This window comes from Anastrepha ludens, chromosome 4, assembly GCF_028408465.1.
Source record: "Anastrepha ludens isolate Willacy chromosome 4, idAnaLude1.1, whole genome shotgun sequence".
Classification (NCBI taxonomy): domain Eukaryota; kingdom Metazoa; phylum Arthropoda; class Insecta; order Diptera; family Tephritidae; genus Anastrepha; species Anastrepha ludens.
In genome coordinates, this window is record NC_071500.1 from 115,883,018 (window position 1) to 115,905,404 (window position 22,387).

Consider the following 22,387-nt stretch of genomic DNA (forward strand, 5'->3'; position numbering starts at 1 on the left):
TAAAATAAGCAATAACAGGCCAAAGCGTCTATGTACACACGCCAATTAATAATAGCTAACGAAACGCTTATGCGAATTACGTTCACAAATCTCTTTTCTTTGCCGGCATCCATTTTCTTTAGTTTTTATTTTGACGTTTCTCCGCACATTCGTAATAATAATAGCAATAAGACAGAAAACACAGGGTTGCACTGAAAAAAGTGTCTTTAAAATCTGAGGTTATTTTATAATCTCGAATTTCGGGAGAAAATTTTTGTATCGGCAATCTCGTTTTTTAATTACGCATTAGGAGTTAAGCGAAAAAGTAGTTAATCTAGTTATATGCGAACTTATTATAAGAATGCTTCAAATGTGAAGGTTGCTCTGAAATGGCGACGATATATTGATCTATACGTACTTATAGATATTGATGGAGTCAAACATCTGCTTTCGTGCCCATTGGGGACTAGTTTGCTAAATGGTATACGCCTGATAAAATGGACTTTTCCTAGAACACCGTCATATTAGAAACAGCCATTGCTGGCCTCTTGGAAAATATAGAAGACAAACTGCTTTAGCCGCAAAGCAAACTTGCAGTAGGATAGTTCAGAGCCAGTAGGTTTGACTGCGGGGTGCAAATACTACGAGCACATACGTACTAGTACTTAGCGTCATTTCGAGTGTTATTATCCATTGCGATGTGGTGTTTGGCTTAGATTTATTGGCCTTTAGGGTTACTGTAATCTTTTCATAAATATCATTTATTTGTATTACACGTGCGTATGTACATACATTTTCTCTAAATTTGTTTAAACTGCCAAATATTAAACTTATTATTGTAGTTTCCTTTTATATGCAAGAATAAATTTCCTTATAACTTCATTTGGCTTTATAATTTCAGCAGGATCGATACAGGTATCGATTTTTTATATTAGCAAAGAAGCATTACTCCCTTCGTCAACGTGACCAGCACATAGTGTTTTCAGAGTGATCGATTTTCATGTTTCAAAGAGTGTGATCTAAAGACTTTCTTTTGTGGCTGGACATACAATGCTGGCCTTCTTATTCGACTCATCCCCGAGCAATTCTAAGCGTAAATTCTCCTTACAATTTGTTGTTGTGCTTTTTGCCTCGTTATCGTGTTGAAATATTAAAATTTCTTTTGGGATTGGCTTTTATCTGGAATTTGTTCGATATTGCATAGCCACTTACCACTGCAGAACCTCTTTTATGCTTCACTTTGGCTGCAAACCTGCATCTGACGCGCGTTCTCCTGCTGATAACCTCTCAAATATTCCTCGGCTTTTGTCAGTTCTGTGAGAAGCTATAATTTGATGACTTGCTTCCATATGACTTTCTTTTGTTTTTGTCATATTTTTAATTTCTGGTTAATATTTTTGGAATTTAGCTTTTTCGTAATTTTTTATAGTTTTCGTATTATTATTTCATTATCTACAATACTTAAAAACAAATCGATTGCAGAAATAGCTCCGAACCGAAAAAGTTTGATGATCTTTAAAAGAGAAAAATTAACACTAAACCGCATATTTTAGGGTGCACCTTTCTAATGGACGACGGTCTACTCATTCGCTTCATAGCTTCGATTAATGGATCTGTTTTTAGTGTAGTACGAACAATTCTATTCAGTTTATTTAAGTGTTTTTAACTGCCTTTTGGCAAAACGTTGCTCATTTCCTAGCGCTGGATAGAGGAATTTTCGATAAGCTACTTTCGCTTAGGTTTTCATGCCTCTGCATATCAGCTTAGGAGCAAGTGCACCGTTCGTTCGCCATTTCCGAAGATGCAAATGGCAATGCCTGAACTTGCGAGAGATAATTTGTCTCTTATTATGTCTTGGATCATTTGTTACAGGTCTCAAGTGTTTTGAATCATTTCCTCTTCCAAATACCAATTACGCAAACGCTCTGGTAGGGAAATCAATGGCGGTAATTTAATTTTGCCGTGTGCACAGCATAATCCTTCCGCTTCACCGGAAAATTGTATTGTTGTTGTTGTAGCAGTAAGAGAAGCCCGTCAGTGTAAAGTATATCATCGGTTGTCTTCGTTAGGTTCATCTAAAGGTAGGGCCAGGAAACATGCTGTTTCGACAGGTTGGGTCCAGAGGGAGAGGGGTGTTAGATGAGTGCGTGTGGTTAGTGTCGTGCGGGGTGTCTTCACATGCAGGATATAAGTTAGGTATGTCGGGGTCAATTTTGGATAAGTAGGAGTTTAACCTACTAAAATATCCAGAACGTAATTGTGCCAGTGTTACGCGGGTCTCACAGGGAAGCTGGAGCTCTTCATCTGCAATGGGTGGTGGTTGGACTCCGATTACGGCATTCACTGGACGGGAGCTTATGAAGGTGGTAACAGCCTCCCGGTGGATGTCGTTTAATGTCTGTCTAAACTCTGTCCGGTGCAGTAGGTCTCTGTTTGCCTTGTCATGGATCTCATCGGCGTGGTATAGTAGGTGTCTTCTGACATGCCTGGGAGGCGGCTCTAGCTCAAGCAGGGGTCTGCAAGGGTGAAACCTACGGTAGCACCCCAACAGGAACTGCTTGCTGAGCAGTTTTTATGCTCCTTGACAGGTAGCATATAGGCCTCGTTGTGAAGGTGTTGTAATGGGGACATCAGGAGGCAGCCCGTCGCTGTCCGAATGGCAGTGTTTTGGCATGTCTGAAACTTTATCCACTGCGTGTCACTAGTTCCAGGCGACCAGAGAGGCCTGACAGATAGTTCAGACCGGCCGGCCTTAAATGTCGATAGCAACAATTCTTTGTCTTTATTCCAAGTGGTGCCGGCAAGCGATTTGAGGACCTTGTTGCGATTTTGGACTTTAGTGGCAATTGCGGTTGTGCACGGTAGGAGAGCAAATTGTCGAAGATTACACCCAAAATTTTGGGGTTGTTTACCGTCGGAATTGGTGTGTCATCGATTTTTACCTTCAGGTGCAGTTTGACCTCCTTTGTTCAGGTGTTAAAAAGGGTCGCCGTGGACTTTTTGTGGGGGAAAGTGGGAGATTCCTCGCCGTGAAAAAGCGAGAAAGGTCGGTGTAGTTGTTTATTTTGGAGCACAGGCCATCGATGTCATTTCCCGACGCCATTATCGTGCAGTCGTCTGCGTATGTGACCAGGGAGGCTCCCTCTGGTGGCTGGGGGAGTTTCGAAATAGAAGTTGAACAGCAAGGGTGAAAGGACACCACGCTGCGGAACACTTCGCTTAATCTTGTTCTGTTTGGATGTATGGTCACGAAAAATCACTGACGAGTGTCGACAGCTCAGATAATTGGCGGACGACCTCTTCAGCCCCGGCGGGAGTGTCGACAGATAAATATCATCTAGTACCGTGGAATGGCTGATTATATGGAACTCTCGCAGGGGCGGTTTTGGTTAAGCCCGCGGGTTATCCGGGCGTTTATGACGGTGAGTGCTATGCACTCGACGGAAACCATGCTGATGTGGGGCTGGGGCCGGGTGTTTCGTAAAGAGTGGGAGTAGGAGGGCTTGAATTGTCTTCACTACCGGGGATAGGAGAGTTATCGGACGATAAGATTCCCCTTGGTTGGCGGGTTTCCCAGGTTGTATTGTATTGTCTTACAGTGAGTTCAAACGATGCGAATTGATCCAGTGGAGATGGATCTTTCCGCACTACAATCAATCGAAAAATCGTAGCGGAACGCGGACACGGCACTTGTTTTTTCCCGATTTTTTTTTTTTGTATACGAGCAAAGACATTCGTGCCCGTCTCTAGAATTTGTTGCCTGCCCTTCTTTTTTCACCCGACTGACCGCATCTATATGCCTGCATGTCAAAAATTTAGTGATTGTGACTTTACATTATTACTTGCTCAATGGTTAAAGTTAACCATTCCACTCTTCCAAATCGGGGCATTCTGTGCGATTCCATACTTACTTTTATATTGTTTATTTTTATTCATTTATTTTTTATTATTTTTTTTTTAATAATTTATTTTATAAGATGTATTGATAAATGTTGAAAAATAAAGTCGTAAAGTACTGTCGTTTAATACAGAGCAAAGAAGAAATAATTTATTGAAAAACCCAACCCTCAGAAGGTTACTTAACTGTCTGTGTATTAGTCAAACACCTGATTGTCAAAAATACTTTTCTTAATGCGAAAATCATATTACCAATACAAACATGAAACCTACATTCTTTCTTACTTATAAACGTATTTATGACATTCTTGCCGATAATCTTCTAACATATTTTTAATTGTTGTGCATCGTAAATCATACTGATATGCTTTGATTTGTATGACGTTAGCTTTGTGTTTAAGCAGCCATCTGAAAAACCAGACATTTACTCAGATATACATATCTACTTATGTATATGTATGTCCATAGTTAGAATGAGTATATTGATACTAGTTTTAACACAGGGCCGTCGAGGTAATTTGGGAACATTAAGGTGGGCCTGGAGCAGTAGTTCACACATATTCTATGCAGTGTTTTTCTGATTGACAGTAGAGTGCGGTAATAAGTTCTATGTATTATAAAGATGAGTCGAGAACAGGGCAGAAGAGATACCGTAATTCGCGCCAGAGCAAAGACAAATAAGATACAAGTTTGCTACATCACCAAAGCATTTTTGGAGACAGATACACCATTACTACCATTTTGGTCTTGATAGACGGCGGCGTTATTCCGGATTACAAGTGAACAGCTGATTTGTTTATTGGATAGTTTTGTCAGTAAAAGATGGATCACAGACAACAAATACGGGCATTAGCTGCCCTACCACTAAAAAATAATTATTTATTTAAACAAATTTTCTCCGCAATATCAATTATTGCAAATGCCATCTTTCTTGTTCTTCTTTTTATAGTTTCATTATTTTTCATTCACAATTTATATTAACTGTCGCTTTTTGGCAGTGTTCCCATCGATTAGCACCCACTTAAATTATGGGAATTAAGTCTAGTTGTCAATCTGCATTAGTAACACTTAATTCCAAAGATAATTTCGAATTAAGGCGTTAATCCCAATTAACACCACCGTCTGTCTATAATGAAACTTTTAATGAGAAGAATAAGAAAGACTGAAATCAATCATTGAAAAATTAAAATTCTGGAACAATATGATGAGCACCAGGTGTAAATATTTTATAGCATTGGCCAGACAAATTTTGTGTTCGCTGGATCGGAAAACTACAGTACTTTTAAATCCGTAAAGTTCACGTAAATATTGATACAATACTATAGTTTAATGTCTAATATCTATATTCATTCATACATTTCGACTCGTCTATCCCTCCTAGAATTTCATCAAACATATTTTATAGATTTGCCACAGAACCGCTATTTGGTCAGAGAAAAATCAGAGTTTATCTTTTAGAATTTTTATTTCTACCGGCAAAAATTTGTATGTTCTTAGATGAATGTACATACACAAATACACTCATACATACACTAAGTTAATAAAGGACTGACTTATGAAGCACAGAATGCGTATGTAATAGGCGAAGATACGCAAGCGCCTAAGGCTTCATTGAAGAACTTATTGCCACAACTCAATTCCTCTTGGGTCTTGCCATCTTTGCAACGTAAATATTGACGGCACCCTTTATCGCTGGAGCTCACAAAGGTTAACGAACGTCCTTCGCAACGATCTGCTCCACTGGGACATGCGGTACTCGAAGGATTTGCGCAAGCTTGTGTAGTGGGATTGAAGAAGGTGCCATTAGGGCAGCTGCCCCATACTGGTGCAGGGTCAGGCATGACATTCCTTTCGGCACAATAGTAGTAGCCACGACAAGTTGCACCATCCGAAACAAATTTATTTATGTAGGGCCTTTTTGTCGTGCCGCACACATTATCGGGCACCGGGTGTTTCGCACAAGCCACCTTCCACTTGCTCAAACAAGTGCCGGTAGGTGGATTATAGTATTGACCTGTTGAGCAGTCTTTGGACGAGAGCACTTTCTTCTTACACTCATGATATCGACCGCAATTTGTATCACTTGCAATTTTGACTCCATTTGGGGTGATAAGACAAATATCGAGTTCCTTCAGCTCACACGTAGAATCGACTCTAAAGATGCACGATTGGGTCGTGGAATTGAAATGTGTGCCGCTCGGACAATACCCATGAATTGGTGTTGTCGCAGTTTTGCAAAAGTAATAACCGCTGCAGGATGAAGGATCATTAATGAATAGATCCTCATTTTCTTCACACGAAATCTCACAGCCGGTGTAATTAGTCAACGTTTTCACACACTTCCCGGTTTCTTTATCGAAGTACGGCGTACTTGAAGTACAAGCGGTGTAATGAGCCACTGAATCAATACATGTAATGTACTGACCGCAAGATAAAGGATCGCGAATCTTGGTTGCATTGGGAAAGAACCAGCAAATGTCATCACTATCAGCTGACAATGAGCTATCGATAAAGCCGGCCCATAACAGAGCTAATGGGATAGCTAATGTCAAAGGTAGAGCTAAAACTAAAAAAATGAAGAAACATCAAATTATACAATATTTATATATATCAATTTATATTCGTACATTAACACACGCAAATAAATATTTTGATTTTCGAATGTTAAACTGTCCATATGCAGCGCGGCTTACCTTTCATTGTGCATTCAAAAATTAACTGGCGGCGCCAATACTACTAATCCAGAATTCCACAATCCTTCAATCGTTCAAGCCGATTTGCGTATTGTTATGACTGTTCGCTGAGTAGCAAGCCACTTGGCCACCTGTTCTTTAGGCAGATCTATTTATTTGTGTTCACAAATACAAATGCATAAAAATAAAAAAGTGTACCGTATACAGTTACTAAATACATTGAATCTGATATCATTGATTTGTCGCTAGTAAATATGGTTTTATGTCTACATACATACATACATAGGTACATTTACAGATTAAGAGAGTAATCTCTATATGGCTTTCAACACATACTCGGCAAACTAAGAAAGTATAGATGGATTGGACAAGGTACGCATACGCACATACATAAATATGCCCACATTTGGTTCTGATTATGAAATAATGGAAAATAATTTCTTTAAATTGTGAACCTTTGTAGAGTAACGAATAGAATTGAAAAAATAGCAGTCTAATGCAAACTTTAGAGAGCAGTTCTACAAGGGACAATCATCTTGCAAAAATCAATATCTATCATCAGCGAAGTCCGAACTTCCATGGACTAAATATTTATGTACATTACCATCAAACGGTTATTACCAAAGATAACGGTTATTAAGCTACTAATGATACAAGAATGAGGTCGCAGAACCTTGGCAAATACGAAGAATGTGAAAATATAGGGTGGCCAGATAAGAACGGGTGGCAATGAAACTTCAATGATAACGGTGTAAGCTGTATTCATGCTATAATATCCAGATTCATGAAATAGCACAACGTTCGAATGACCACCGCGGCTTCGCTGGCGGTGCAATTTTCTTAGAGGAAATTCAATTCAGTGAAAAAGACAGGCTTTGAAGATTTTTTCTAGCGATACAAACAGTGCTCATTTGCTCATTTAGACAACCACATAATAATGCACCATTTTAACAATATTTTCCTAAGTTTTCATTGCAAAACATTGAAGATTGAGTGAGTGACAGTGAATATCCGGAGAAGCCCCGGAAAAAGTTCTTTTGCGGTGTGCATCATAACTAGCATTTATTTTTACTTATTTTTATTTCGCAGTTTTGTTAATTTGGCTTATTTGGTATTGGAAGATTGTTAATTCTTGAAATACCATAAAAGCTGCCGCGTACCTGGTGAATTATGTAAAGATGTACTGTGTAAAATTTCAAAACTTGTACGGATTTTAAAAATAACAAATTTCAGAAAAACGCTTTAAAGTCGAGAAGGTTAGAAACTCGGCCTGGGTTTCTATGCCACGGCTACCCAAATACTTATTTTTTAATTTTTAATTTCCTTGACAATAAATTGAATAAAAAAAATACCAGTCTAACGGTTAGACGCGATAGAAGTGAAACCTTCCGTAAAACAAACTGAGAGAGAATGAGACGAAAGCAGCATTAGGAGCGGGATAATTATAGGTTCATTATAATATTGCTATAAAGTTCATATTTTATTTTCTTCATTTTATTGTTATTCATCCTCAATGTTTTCAATTTCAACAAATGATACGAGTGGCTTATGATAGCTAAAATATGATACAAATGCTTTGGTTTCGATGTTGTCAACATGTCTTTGAAATACCGCGTCAATTGTTGTTTTTGATCGTGTTGTCGATTCAGTGCGATTGTTACACATTTTTAAATTGAATGTTGTATTGAGAACGTCAATTAAAGGAACCGCTGTGTCCAATGCAAAATTTACGTTAAAATCGCCACTTAAAATCATTGGAACTTTATTGTAATCTTTTCTAAGTATCCGCGATACTTCTGGTGTATACTTTATTAAATTTTCGTGAATGAATTCCGTGATGCTATTTCTTGATTTTTTTTCTGTCGATATTCACGACACTTTTCTGCATTATTTTTCGGCATAATTGCGGTAAATATTTAAAAATGAAAATATTTACGAATATAAAAATACACACGCGGTTGCTATTATGAGCGTCCCCAGCAAAACCTGCGTGACCGAAACTCTAACACAATTACATTTTTTTGAATGTTACAAACACATATGCACGCAGGTTTTGCTGGGGCGTGACCGAAACTCTAACACAATTACACATATGCACTCGTATTTGTTTGAAAATCGACTTTTTTTTTGGTTCTCCGTCACCTTTGGAAAATGTGTAAACAGTAAGCAAACTTTATTCATATATTTTTCCTCATTTTTGCATCAGTAAAATTAAACAAACGCCGTAGCCGAATGGGTTGGTGAGTGACTACTATTCAGAATTCAGAGAGAGAACGTCAGTTCGAATCTCGGTGAAAACACCAAAATTAAGGAAAACTATTTTTCTAATAGCGCTCACCCCTCAGCAGGCAATGGCAAAACACCGAGTGTATTTCTGCCATGAAAAAAAGCTCCTCATAAACATATCATAAAATAAAATAAAATAACTGTATAAAAAAAATGTTTTTCTTGTGATTCGAACCAAGGATTTTGGATCGGAAGCTCACATTGCTAGCCGCTCGGCTATCGCGCCATGCTGTCGGCGCTGGCCTAAAAGTTATATAGTTCGTCGCTACGTGTATATGTAATATTCGTAGCCAAGAGTGTCGCTTTTTTCGTTTCACTTTTTCTCAAATCACTCCCAACGATTCTAAAGAAGTTTTCACTTAAAAAAAAATGTATGTAACGGTACAATTTCGTGACGTTTCTAGTTGGAGCATAGGGCTGAGACTAATGCTTTCTATTCATCAATTCCTCGAATAGGCCAGCTAACCACTTGTTGGCATTCAGCTTGTACCGTTCTTATCCATGTACTTTTGTTCATCCTCTGCATCGTGAACCTTGAGGGTGCCACTTGAGTGCCATTATTTTCCTTTCGCAAAGTGGGCCCTGTCCAACGCCATTTCCGGCGTTTAACCACGACATTAACAGGTTCTTGACATTATTAGTGCTAGTAGATTGCTATTCGCTAAAACTGTAACCAAACTCAGTGAAATTATACACACACTTATAGACAAGCAGTATCCATATAAGTATAGTCGCACACCCATGGTCCCACTACTAAAACACACACTTCCTTACTCATCCTCTCCTTCTCACATCCCTCTTTCACGTTTCCTAATTTTCTCCCTCACAAACTGATCTTTTCTTTAGTGGCATTAAATTATTTCTCTTTGTTACATAACAACAACAACAATTTACATTTTGACTATCACTAATCGTTTTTATGCTCATATTTGTTAACGTAGTTGTGAGAATTATGTAACCTTCGAACGGATTATTATTATATGTTGTCCAGGGTTGTTAATATTCGACGGACCTATTTGGTAACCCTATATCTTTTGACAGAGACGTCAGATCGCTCAATGACATACCGCGTTGGAAGCGTCAGTCCAAGCAGATTTTTACCATGGAACAGTACACGCCACGCGAGCGCTCCCAAATTGTTGAAATTTACATTGCTCGGACCACTTTACAACGAATTATCCGCATTGATTTGCATTTATTCCCGTATAAGATTCAATTGACGCAAAGGTTGTTGCCCAAAAAACACATGGGTGCGTCGAATATGGGCAACCCTATATTAGATTATTTATATGAAATATTATTATTAAATGAAAAAATCAAAAAAATAGCAAGAATCTTAGCTTGTGTTGTTATCCTATCATTTAATCTTATCTGAAATTCATACAACAAAATGTCAAACATGGATTTTAGTGATATTAATTGAGTAGCAAATAAATCAATTCCAGAAACCATTTTTCCATGACCATTTTGGTATTGCTTTGGTATAAAATGCTCGCTTACGTACATATATAGATATCATCTTATACTTATATTATATGTCTGTATATGTATCTATAACGCAAATCTGTTCAATGGGACCTGCTATATAAGCAGGCGACTTCAATGAAACTCGTTTAGTTTTTGATTTGAAAATTTCGGCAGAGAACAACACTAATGTGCTGAGGAAAATGAAAGGTGCGTGAAATGGGAAAGTGAACGCAATCAGCGCCAATAAAGTTTAATATTAACGGTAAATAGTTGCCCGTAATAGGTGTAATCTGATTGAAACAGTTTTTTGCAATATATTTCAAAACTATTTTGTTTTCTCAAATTAAAATAGAAAAGTAACAATAAGTTCACCCTTTCCATGGGATGGACGGCAATTAACACTATCAAAAAATGTTTAAAAATAAAACCTTGCTATGGGCATGACCATTAACCGAAATCTATTGTAATATACCATTTTAGGCCTTCAATTGCCGTTACTCATAACTCTGCTTGTGGGATTCTTCGATAATTTTTATTGCGTTGAGGTTCTAAGCGCGGACAATGACATTTGCCGACTTTTTAAAGATGGGGTAAAATTACGTAAGCCGGGTTATTGCAACATTGGCATAATATGCCAGAACTTTAAAAGTGTGGATAATGTACCATGCCAGGGTTCTACTTATACGTATTACGATCGGAATACAATGGGATGTGCAAAAAGTACTTCTGACGACTACTGCTCCGCGCCGTGTGTTACTAAATCAAATGGATACATTCAGGACCCCAAAAACTGCAAAGGCTGGTACAATTGCAATGGTAAAACTGCTATTAGCTCTGGGTATTGTTCCGGCGATTTACTTTTTAATTCCACCACCATAATGTGCGACTATCCTGAAAACTCTTCCTGTAGGGCCACATTTACTCTCTGCGATGTGGTACCTGATTCAACGCCATTTCTGAGTGAGGGTAATTGCAACGAATATTACGAATGTGTCAAAAGCAAATCAAAATCCGTTTTGCAAACCAAAACGTGTGATTCTGACAAATACTTTGACGTTAATACAGGAACTTGTATGGCCAAAAGCCATGTTAATTGTTCTAAACATCCTTATCCCAATGAGGTGTGCGGCAATACGAAGCTAGCGATAAGAAATCGCTTTGTTAGTGATGATGCAACATGCCGCGGATATTTTTATTGCAAAGATCTGGGTGTTGGCACACCTGATCCATCGCCTAGTTGGGGACAATGCCCCACAACAACGTTCTTCGATTCAACACAGGAGGGTTGTGTGTCGCGCACCAGCGTGCGGTGTGGTGAAGATCGTTGCGATGGTCGAGATGACGGTTATGAATTGAGCTCGACACCAGGCTGTCAGTATTATCTAAGTTGTAAGAGCAGTCGTACCGTGGAGGAGAAGTATTGTGGTGACAATATGTGGTTTGATGCTGCAACGGAGAAGTGCACCTCAACTAAGAAATCGTACACAGCTTGCGTCTAATCGGGTTGTCGCATTTGACTGGCGCGACATGTAAAACCTACCGTGGTGCCACAATTAAAGTATTGCCGTATATAGTATACAAACAAAAAAAACAACAACAGATGTTCTTGTCCTGGAAGCAAATATTATATTTCGTTGTGCATAAAGAGGTTTTTGTTGGTTGTGAAATATATTTCAAAATTAATGCTTATTGAAGCGAAAAATGGTTTTCATAGAATTTATGGTAGTCGTAGACGGTGGGGAGGAATCTCAAACATTTTTTTGTCCTTCACGTAAAAAAAAAACAAATGCCAGCAAAATTACAAAGCGCGAATTTAATTCACAGGTAGAAAAAGTTGCAACCCAGCAGCATTGAAAAGAATTATTGATACAGATTAAAAAACATATACTAGAATAAGAATATTACACTTTTAGATAAAATTCAGTTGAATAGAATATCGCAATATCTACAGAAAATACAATATTTACTTTTCTTTTGTATCATTTGTCAGCAGATGCCCTATCTAATTATGAATTATAGCCAAATTCAAGCGAGGTACACATTGAGAAAATGTTAAGAAATGCTCGGTAGATTGGGCTAGGATCCTTAAAACACGAGTAATACTGTATTCCTCTGTGACAAGTGTTTAGGCTAAGTTATCAACTTGTGGTGCGTGTGTCAATATTCTCTTAACCCGTTCCCGCATTTGAGCCCATATATGGTATTGCAGTTTTGAATCAATTTTAGTTCTAAATAAAGAATAATCAAATAATTCAAACTATTTGAATCCATCTAATATATTGCATCGTAATTCACAGAGAGAACGTCGGTTCGGATCTCGGTGAAACACCAAAATTAAGAAAAACATTTTTCTATAGCGGTCCCCCCTCGGCAGGCAATGGCAAACCTCCGAGTGTATTTCTGCCATGAAAAAGCTCCTCATAAAAATATCTGCCGTTCGGAGTCGGCTTGAAACTGTAGGTCCCTCCATTTTGTGGAACAACATCAAGACGCACACCACAAATAGGAGGAGGAGCTCGGCCAAACATCCAAAAAGGGTATACGCGCCAATTATATATATATATATATGTATATATAAACGGGGGAAAACTAGATATATAAACGGGGGAAAACTAGATGTGATTTTATGACATTTCGCAATAACTTCACTTTTCTGCAAGTGCAGTGCGAATGGTCGCTGTTTTTTTATGGTGGAATTTCAAAGGGAGTTTTTCGTGGAGTGATTGCCATTATATTTGCTTGTACGTATGCACGTCACATATGCCACAAGTGGCTAGTATTGTTGTTGTAGCAGCATAAACATTCCTCATACATATACGGAGAATGCTGCTGAAGTGACAGTCCTTGGCGGGATATAAATCCGTAGGCAACAAGTGGCTGCAAGCAAGTTGGCCTGAATAGTTCTGTCATAAAAATAATGAGTTAGGATAATTGATATTGAATGGCGTTGGCGGTGTCAAGGGCTTATTTGAATTAACGTAAACGTCTTCTCTTCCTCTTGCATTTAAAAACTATTTGCTTTCCTACACTTGATCAGCTACGCTCTGCTCCTGAGAAATACCCCATTAATAATGTGTGTTGGACACAAAAGTGTATTATACAATAATTACAGCTCAGTTTGATTAGATGCTTTCGAGTTAAGCATAACCAGCCTTGAAAATTGGGCGAGTGTGCAAAAAAATAACTCAGCACTTGACAAGTAATTTTTGGACACCAGTGTATGTGAATTGTGGTTGACAGCTTTGATAACATACTTTTAGGCACCTTAGTTTTTATGAAGCCAGGAAAACTATACGGTTAACTTTTTTTTGCATTTGCTTGTTCAACAATTTTTTTGCAGTGCAGGTCTGCTTCTCAACGGCAAACAGCGTTTGTGAAAAGATTTTTTATAGCAGAAGCAAATTCGGAGGCTTGCCATTGCACACACAAAATTTAGTCCAATCGGTTGAGACGGCAGCCGCCGTCGATATGTGGTTTTAGTATGAATAGCAACCCTTCCCAACAAAGATTATCATACAATGCCCTAAGTTTTCTGGCGGTAACTTTAACTCCAGATGTTCTGGAGAGCTTCTATGATATCCTCAGTGCACTGTCAGATGGATTCGAACCAGTGGCGGGTACAACAGACCGCACTTCCATTTCACTGACCCGCTTTGGTCTGCCAGATCGCTTTACTTATCAATATTTTCCTTAAACGTTTTATGTCTCACCAATTGCAGTGTAAGTAAGTTTAAAACTTTTGAAATATCACAGCTTATCGGCCGAGCAAACTTCATTTTGAGCTCTAGATTACGTAACTGTTTTCAGTCTAGCCGTATCACTTCAGATGTAGTAAGACTTCTGATTTTTATTAGGTTGTATTAAAGCACATTAAGCAGGCAGTTTCAGTTTGCGCACTGTCCCAGGCTGTTAAAAAAGGAGCTCCCAGTGGCTTTAATCGTCTAGTTACCGAACCCGGATTGATATACAGAGAAAGTACTCAACAGTCTACTTCTCTGAAAGCTCCCCACAGCTTCTGCAATGGGAATTAATAGGACTATGAATAAGTTCGTGCGGTTTTACAACAGATGGCGTAACTTGATTATCATTCCATCGATCCACATTTCCAAACATTCATTGGAGAGCTACTGTCGTAAGGCACAAACGTCAGTATAAGTTTTTTATTTGAAGCGTAAACAACAATATTTTTACCACACTTGAAAATGTCGAATTTCGTGCCAAATAATGTGTTTTTGCGGGGAATTCTTCTTCATTATTTTAATATGAAGAAAAAAGCAGCCGAAAGTCATCGTATCTTGGTGGAAGTTTATGGTGAGCATGCTCTATCTGAGCGAACGTGCCAGAAGTGGTTTGCACGCTTTAAAAGTGGTGATTTTGGCTTGGAAGACGAAGAACGCGAGGGTGCGCCGCCAAAGTTCATGGATACCGAATTGGAGGAATTGCTCGATCAAGATCCGGCTCAAACGCAAGAAGAGGTTGCAAAAACTTTGGGAGTTGATCAATCAACCATTTCCAAACGTTTAAAAGCCATGGGAATGATCCGAAAGGTAGGCCATTGGGTGCCGTATGAATTGAAGCCAAGAGACGTTGAACGCCGTTTTATGGCATGCGAACAACTGCTTCAACGGCACAAAAGAAAGGGTTTTTTGCATCGAATTGTGACTGGCGATGAAAAGTGGGTCCATTACGACAATCCAAAACGTCGGGCAACGTATGGATACCCTGGCCATGCTTCAACATCGACGTCGGCGCAGAATATTCATGGCCTGAAGGTTATGCTGTGTATCTGGTGGGACCAGCTGGGTGTTGTGTATTATGAGCTACTGAAACCGAATGAAACGATTACGGGGGATGTCTACCGACGACAATTGATGCGTTTGAGCCGAGCACTGCGAGAAAAACGGCCGCAATACGCCGATAGACACGACAAAGTTATTTTGCAACATGACAATGCTCGGCCACATGTTGCACAAGTGGTCAAAACATACTTAGAAACGCTCAAATGGGATGTCCTACCCCACCCGCCGTATAGTCCAGACCTTGCGCCATCCGATTACTATCTCTTCCGATCGATGCAACATGGCCTGGCTGACCAGCACTTCCGTAATTACGATGAAGTCAAAAAATGGATCGATTCGTGGATTGCGGCAAAACCGACCGAATTTTTCACAAAGGGAATCCGTGAATTGCCAGAAAGATGGGAAAAAGTAGTAGTAAGCGATGGACAATATTTTGAATATTAAATTTGTAACCATTTTACGTCAATAAAGTTTCAAATTTCGAAAAAAACCGCACGAACTTATTCATAATCCTATTAAATACTTTGTGCCGGTCGTAACAGGTAAACACAGCTACGAGTTTGGAAATTTAATGGCGAGAGTCCTCAAAACTTTCTGCGATCTGCATCAATTGTGGGGCCATAAGGTTTCCGAAATAGTACATAAAGAAATGGAGCTCCATCTGTTCTGTGCGCAAGTTGTTAGTTGTGAACTTCCCCTTTAACCGGGTGCGAGACCTCTGACACCACTTCAGTCGACCGCTTCCTGGTAAGCTCATTAGAAATTTAATTTACCTCTATGTTCCAATGTCCTGGAATTGGGATCTGAGAAATGTTATCTGCACACCAACGAGATTTGATCAGGAGTTGACCAATTTGGTTCTGCACCAAGTCATCGTCAGTCCCTTGATCATAGCATTTCAGTGAAGACAGGCGTACCAGCATCGGTATAGATTTTCTCCTCGTTCCAATCCTGCCTACTTGGAAAGATTGCGCCGGCACGACCCTCCAACTCGAGTTTGCGGATAGAGAGACCTGTACGGACTTCAGAGAAATGCGGGGTTAAGTGCCTAGAAATGCTACCATATGCATTGAGAAATTGTCTCCACAGGCTAACCTTCTTTAACAACTGGTTTTTATATATGGTTCCGTAAAAAAAAATATATACACAACTTTTTCATTATTTTAATTTTAATACGTCTTATTGATAGTTAAAAAAAGTAATTTCCACCGTGAAAAAAATTTGTTTTCAACGCTTTATTAATTCATTCAGTAAAGGGTTAAAATGGAACCCTACTAGCTATAAGCAGCGATTGCACTTCGAGCAGCGATGGAAATAACATAAAAGTCGAACCGTAAGTGCAAAACGACGTTCAGAACAGCACTGAGACAGGTTCTACAAGCTCCGGTGATGCCAATGTATGTAGTTTTTTGTACCCTGCCCAGCTTAGTGATATTATGGCTCTTCCGAAGAGCTTTCGACCAAACCAGGCATCCATATGTTAAAAGTGGTAGAACCACTACGTTGTATATCCAGGAACTATAAACAAATAAAATTTATAAAAATAAATAAATACAAAACTTTCCAATATGTATTGCTGCTTTTATTGTGAAAACAAGACCCGTATCTATTTGAGAATCCTTTACAGTGCCTAATAAAAATAGCTTTTCTTTTCAATAACCTCGACTAATACTTTCACAATTCTGTTACTTAAAATATCGGGTTCACAATGCGCAACTGTAGGTGTATATACTTACATAATACTTACATCCATTTGTATGTTCTTATATTATATTTTAAATGGAGATTATCCTTACTGGTGATTCTTCGTGCTTACAGATATATTCTTGTACTTGTATTTACTTTTCCACGACTGCACATGAATCCGTAATAAATAGGTGCTTTCGATTTTGCGTTGAAAAATGAGAAATATTATTTTATTCAAATGAGCACCACTAATAAGATTTTACCCACATGCGCATGCCAATTAAAACGATAATAAGCTAAAATTGTTTATCTATTCGTATTTTTATTAAAAATTAGTAATCAAAAGATAATCAGAGCTGATTTGATGCTAGTTAAATAAGCGTTTGCAATATTAGTTTCACTTTTGCCGCCACTCTGGTTTGATTTAACCTTTGCCAGCAGCCTCCATCGCCTTCGTCATAGTCAACTTCACTTGATTCATCACCGGTAGAGGATTCTTAGGAAGCTACATTGCAGGCCCCATTATCTGAAATGTAGGTTGCATTATTGTTTCCACTGATTTTCACGCAAGCCTGGCTGCTCTCCTCAAAGAAATAACCGGTCGCACAGGAGTTCGAACCCTGCTTGACGCCATTTGCACAAATCAAATAACTGCGACACTTTTCGTCAACAGCATTCACGAACTGGTCTTTCGAGAACTGACAACGATCACATTTTGCCGTTATAGCAGCTTTACGGGCCACACAAGTTTTCTTCGATACGTCGAAGAAGTAGTGCTCTGCACAGGAGTATACACTCCACTGGCCATTTACACACCTTAAGTAGTCGCTGCATGTGCTGGTGGACTTTGTAGCTCCATCCTCAGTGCAACTGCCGTAGGTTTCTACATCAGGCAGCACCTTGGTGCCCGTGACGTAAGCACAAGTGCTTTCAGTTTCGTAGGTACAAGAAGCAGAGTCAGCATTATACACCTTGGGGAGGAGATATGAAGTATGAAATTATATCAATCATAAAAAAAGAACATTTAATTATTTAAAAAAAATGGATGCTGCATACTGTCTCCAATGTTCCAGCCGATTTCTCTTCTTGGACATCTCACGTTCAGCTTCAGGGTCATTTAAAAAATATGCGCAACAAAACGTAAATGAAAAGCTTGGGCCTTTTCGCGATACTACTACTATTACATTAGTTTGGGGGGAAAGAAATCCATCATTTTTTGCTTAACATTTTAGCCCAAATGGTTTAAAACTGTTTTATGATCGATCTTTAACTCCTGGGCGATGCTGCTACTACTAACATGCCGGTCGACTTCGATTATTTCTGTGATTTTATCGACATTTTTTTTTACATCAAAAATGTCTAAACGGAATCGGCGAAATCAAAATTGCACGTAATTGACTGTTACAGCATCGGCACCATAAAAACCATTCACAATTTCAGCGGCCTGGCTTGCATTTATGTCTTTATCAAATAAAAACTGTAAAATGTACCTAATTTTCTCTTTGTTGACTTCCATTAACTTCCTGTACTTCACAACCGAATGGAACAAGCAAAATACAGCAAAAGAATTTTGTCAGTGCGAAAAGTCAGCTAGACAACGAGCAAAAATTTTGAATTCTGAACATAGTGGATGTTTTCACCAACTTATATTATTGCTTGTATTATATTGCAGACTACTGTTTAATTGCTTATAAAAACAACTTATAAATAAAAATAAAAAAACTATACTTACTAAATTGTCTTTACAGAAGCCTCCGTTCAGCTTTTCATTCTTACAAATTTGCCATTTGTTGCAGTTAAGTGTGCTTCCAAAGTATATATTGTTCGGCATAACCTGACAGACGGTTTTAAAATCTTGGTCCACATTAGTTGTAGAAGTAGAACAATAGCCATATTGACACTTTCCATCTTGGAAAATTAAATTGTTGGGACAGGTACCAGTGCTGATTTCCTGACCGTTTTTACAGTAAGTCCAGTCACTACAAGAGCCTGATTTGGGAACGAACACCTCAGATTTGCCACTGCAAGGACTCGTGTTGTCAAGGTAGCATTCAACGTTAGCTGCGTTTAAGCAGATTTGCTCATTCTTGCTGAACTTAGTGCCGGAGGGACAACTGTAAGCTAAAGCCTTGCCGTTGCTGCAGACGTAGTATTTCTGGCAAGATTCGATGCTGCCTATGCGAACACCATTGGGTACCAACGTACACACAGCATTTACATCGTATTCGGCGGAAATCGAAGTGGCCAGCAGCAGGAGCAGACTGCCAAATATGAGTTGCTTTACTAATGACGCGTGAAAGGAAAATATATTATAAAAAACATAATCATTGAATTAGGATGTATATTAGGATAATTATGCTATGTTGTTTATATGTTTCGGTTTACTTTAATTTGGTACTGGGGCGTAACTTATTTTGATTAAGTCCACATTTCACCAAATATGTACCCTCCTGCTTGTGTAATTGTGTAAGAACCCTTAGGTGTAATGTAGATTATTGCTCACCTGACATTTTCAGCTTTAGTCCTTAAGAATTAATGGTTTTCTTACGTCTTCGGCTTTACTGATTAACATTAACACGCCGGCGCGCTTTTATATTTTTATGGTGATTTTGATTTAAATTTTGCCTCCCTGAATCCACGATTAGATAAAGTTACAGATTTTAATAGCTAATTAATTTTTTTCTTGTTTACTTATCAAAGCGGCAGAGTATTTTTTCGTTGAGATATTGGCCAAAATGATAAGACATCGCAATTTCATCTGAACGCAATAACAGTAAACATTTTTTATTTTGGTGATATAAATAATCGGCCAAGTCAAATACAATATTCGCGTATCGAAAGATTTAATTAAAATTGCATTCAAAGATTAATAATTCGGGGAAATATTATGAGGGTACATGGATGTAGAGAGTTGCCAGATAACAAAAATAGTTTAACCAATTATTATGTTGCAGCAGCTGTTGAAGTTACCAATGGCTTTCAGCTGACTGATAACTGCCCGAGCTGTAGTTCCAGCAACAAGGCGTTACATGCCACATAAGCGACGCAAAGATCGAAATTTGACGACTGGAGCATCTTACGCCAAGCGTAGATGTACACTGCCTTTTCGTTGATTTTAAACAAGTCTCCGGCAGTGTTAAAAGAGGTAGGATTTACCATGTACTGCTAAGTATTGGAGTACCAGCTAAGCTAGTAAGGCTCGTTATCGCAACGCTCACAAATACAATACAAAAGCAAAAGTGATCATTAAAGGGAAGCTCACAGGTGCAAAACAAGGTGATGCCCCTTCCTGTCATATTTAATTTGATGCTGCACTTCGTCGTAAAGGAAGTCAACAAAGGTGGTACCTTGTTAATTAAAGGAACCCAAATTTGTGCTTACGTGGATGCCATCGTTATTCTCTCGAGGAATACAAATGAATAAATTAAAAGAAACTCTTTTAAAAATTAACAAAACGATGTTGGTCTGTTTGTAGCTGATTTCCCTGACCCACCATTAAGTTCAGAAATTAATAATAGCGATATTAAAGTGCTCATATACGCAGATGATATAATTATATTGGGATCTCACCAACGCATAACCAAAGCTAATGAAGCCGTTAACTCATACCTAAATGAATTAAATACATACTTTCACAAATGGAAGCTAAAACTAAACTTCAATAAAAGCGAAACAACTATTGTTAAAGGAATACGTAAAAGCTTATATCCAAATGCTCGTAAATATGAGCCTCAAATTAAAATAAATGGATTCAACATAAAATACAAAGAACAAATCAAATACTTGGGCATAATTTTGGATAGCAAATTCACCTTTGTAAGACATATAGATTTCATTTTGACAAAAGCAAAAAAAATGTTCTTTAGCTATTGTAATTTATTAAGAAGGCAGGGTGGACTATCGAACTGTATTAAAATAAATATTTACAAACAAATAATTAGAGCAATCATATCTTATTCTCATCCGATATGGTTCAACATTTCTTCGAGCCAAATGGAGAGACTCAGACGATTTGAACGATATGTTTTAAGAATTTGTAGCGGTCTTAATCGCCAACCTTACAGAAGTGGTACTTTTCGGAAAAGAGTTTCTAATAAAAGTTTGTATGAAAAATGTAAAATATCACGCATAGACTTTTTCTTAATGAAATCGTCAGTAAGATTTGTTGATAAACTGACATTCATAGAAAATGAACTGATAAACAAATATCTGTCAAAGGCAAGGGAAATATCATTACCTCTAACAGAAAAATATTTATCACCAATATATTTAAAAATACTAAAAAATAATAATATGTTACATAAAAATAGTAAAGCAATATATTATCATAGGCGATACAATACTTACAACTTCAACGATGAAAATTTAGTTTATAACATTGATCAATTTATAGCCAAATAAATTATAGAAGTTTATTATACGTTATCTCCTTTTTAAGCCCTTTTTGGGAGAATATAAATAAGTTTTAAAATTATGCCAAAGACATTCCAAATAATAATGATAACCTATTGTATAATCAAAAGAAAAATAAGTTTTAAGCTCCTACATAAATACAAATGTATGTTAGGATAATGCTAAATAATCTAATTTTATCATAACTTTGTAAACTCCTATGTTAAAATGATTTTGGGCAATAAATGAAAATGAAAATGAAAACGAGAGCAAAACCAAATATTTGTTGAAGTCGATGCGGCCTACACAGGTGGAAAATTTTCATGTGGGAGCTTATACATTTTAAGTATTTGGGAGTTATGTTTGCATGTAGCGGTGATTCAACTTCTGCAGTCAGGGGTCGCATCAACGCCGCCAACAAAACGTATTATGCCCACTTTAACTTGTTCAAGTATCTATATAAAAGATCCTTATCCGACCAATCTTAACGTATGGATGTGAGATATGGAATCTTAAAATTACTGGCTGTGCTGATGCTAGCATAGAAAGAAAAATTTTACGATAGATTTTTGGTCTAATAAGAATGGATGATGGTACCTATAGAATCCGGTACAACTCCGATGGCTAGGTCATGTTACCCGTATGCTTGCTGACTATGACGTGAAGAAAGCCATGACAGGAAAGCTAAAGGCCAAAGGCAGACCGAGGATCTCCAGGATTTGGGAATACGTAACTACGAATTTCAAGATCGACCGCTTTGGAGGAGAGTTGTAATGCTGAGAAAGAAGACGAAGATATTTATTAACAAGAAAGAGAAAAAGCGTCATTATTTTTATGTAATATTAACTGAAAATGTTCTTTGAAACTTTCCGTTCTTGAGCGTTTTAAAAAAATATCCCACTTATTGAGGTGCACTTCTTTTCTTCGCTACGTAGACTAATACAAATATTATGTAGTTGTTGTTTTTTTTAAAGCACTTACTTCATAATAATAAACAAAATTTTTCGGTATATGCCATTCTCTGTAGGCAATTTAATACAGAGCATTTCGTCGCAAAGCAACGCGTATCGAAGAAGGTGGATTATCAATTCCTATATACAACCTTTATAATGAGAAAAGCTGTGCAATGCGTAAGGACGATGAAAATATTCAACGATTTGGACATGCATGCGAAAGTTTCCGGGATGC

At 37.9% G+C, this 22,387-nt stretch overlaps 3 protein-coding genes across 3 annotated transcripts; 1 reads left to right on the top strand and 2 right to left on the bottom strand.

The window, feature by feature from the left end:
• Window positions 1-5,429: 5,429 nt before the first annotated feature.
• On the bottom strand, window positions 5,430-6,576 carry LOC128861968 (peritrophin-48-like). The gene is made up of 2 exons (XM_054100343.1): window positions 6,570-6,576; window positions 5,430-6,442 (listed from the first exon to the last, which is right to left on the bottom strand). Exons 1-2 carry the CDS (start codon window positions 6,574-6,576, stop codon window positions 5,430-5,432), a joined length of 1,020 nt encoding a protein of 339 aa, XP_053956318.1.
• Window positions 6,577-10,485: 3,909 nt separating this feature from the next.
• On the top strand, window positions 10,486-12,186 carry LOC128862329 (uncharacterized). Its single transcript, XM_054100891.1, has 2 exons — window positions 10,486-10,529; window positions 10,803-12,186. The coding sequence occupies exons 1-2, from the start codon at window positions 10,523-10,525 to the stop codon at window positions 11,819-11,821; spliced, it is 1,026 nt and encodes a 341-aa protein (XP_053956866.1). The 5' UTR covers window positions 10,486-10,522; the 3' UTR covers window positions 11,822-12,186.
• A 5,118-nt stretch (window positions 12,187-17,304) lies between these two features.
• LOC128861969 (peritrophin-48-like) lies at window positions 17,305-19,317 on the bottom strand. Its single transcript, XM_054100344.1, has 3 exons — window positions 19,311-19,317; window positions 18,540-19,090; window positions 17,305-17,778 (listed from the first exon to the last, which is right to left on the bottom strand). The coding sequence occupies exons 1-3, from the start codon at window positions 19,315-19,317 to the stop codon at window positions 17,305-17,307; spliced, it is 1,032 nt and encodes a 343-aa protein (XP_053956319.1).
• Window positions 19,318-22,387: the final 3,070 nt, after the last annotated feature.

Coding starts and splice junctions, on each gene's coding strand:
- LOC128861969 (XM_054100344.1), bottom strand. Junction 17,779..18,539: donor GCTTCTGTAAAGACAATTTA/GTAAGTATAGTT, acceptor CTCCTCCCCAAG/GTGTATAATGCTGACTCTGC.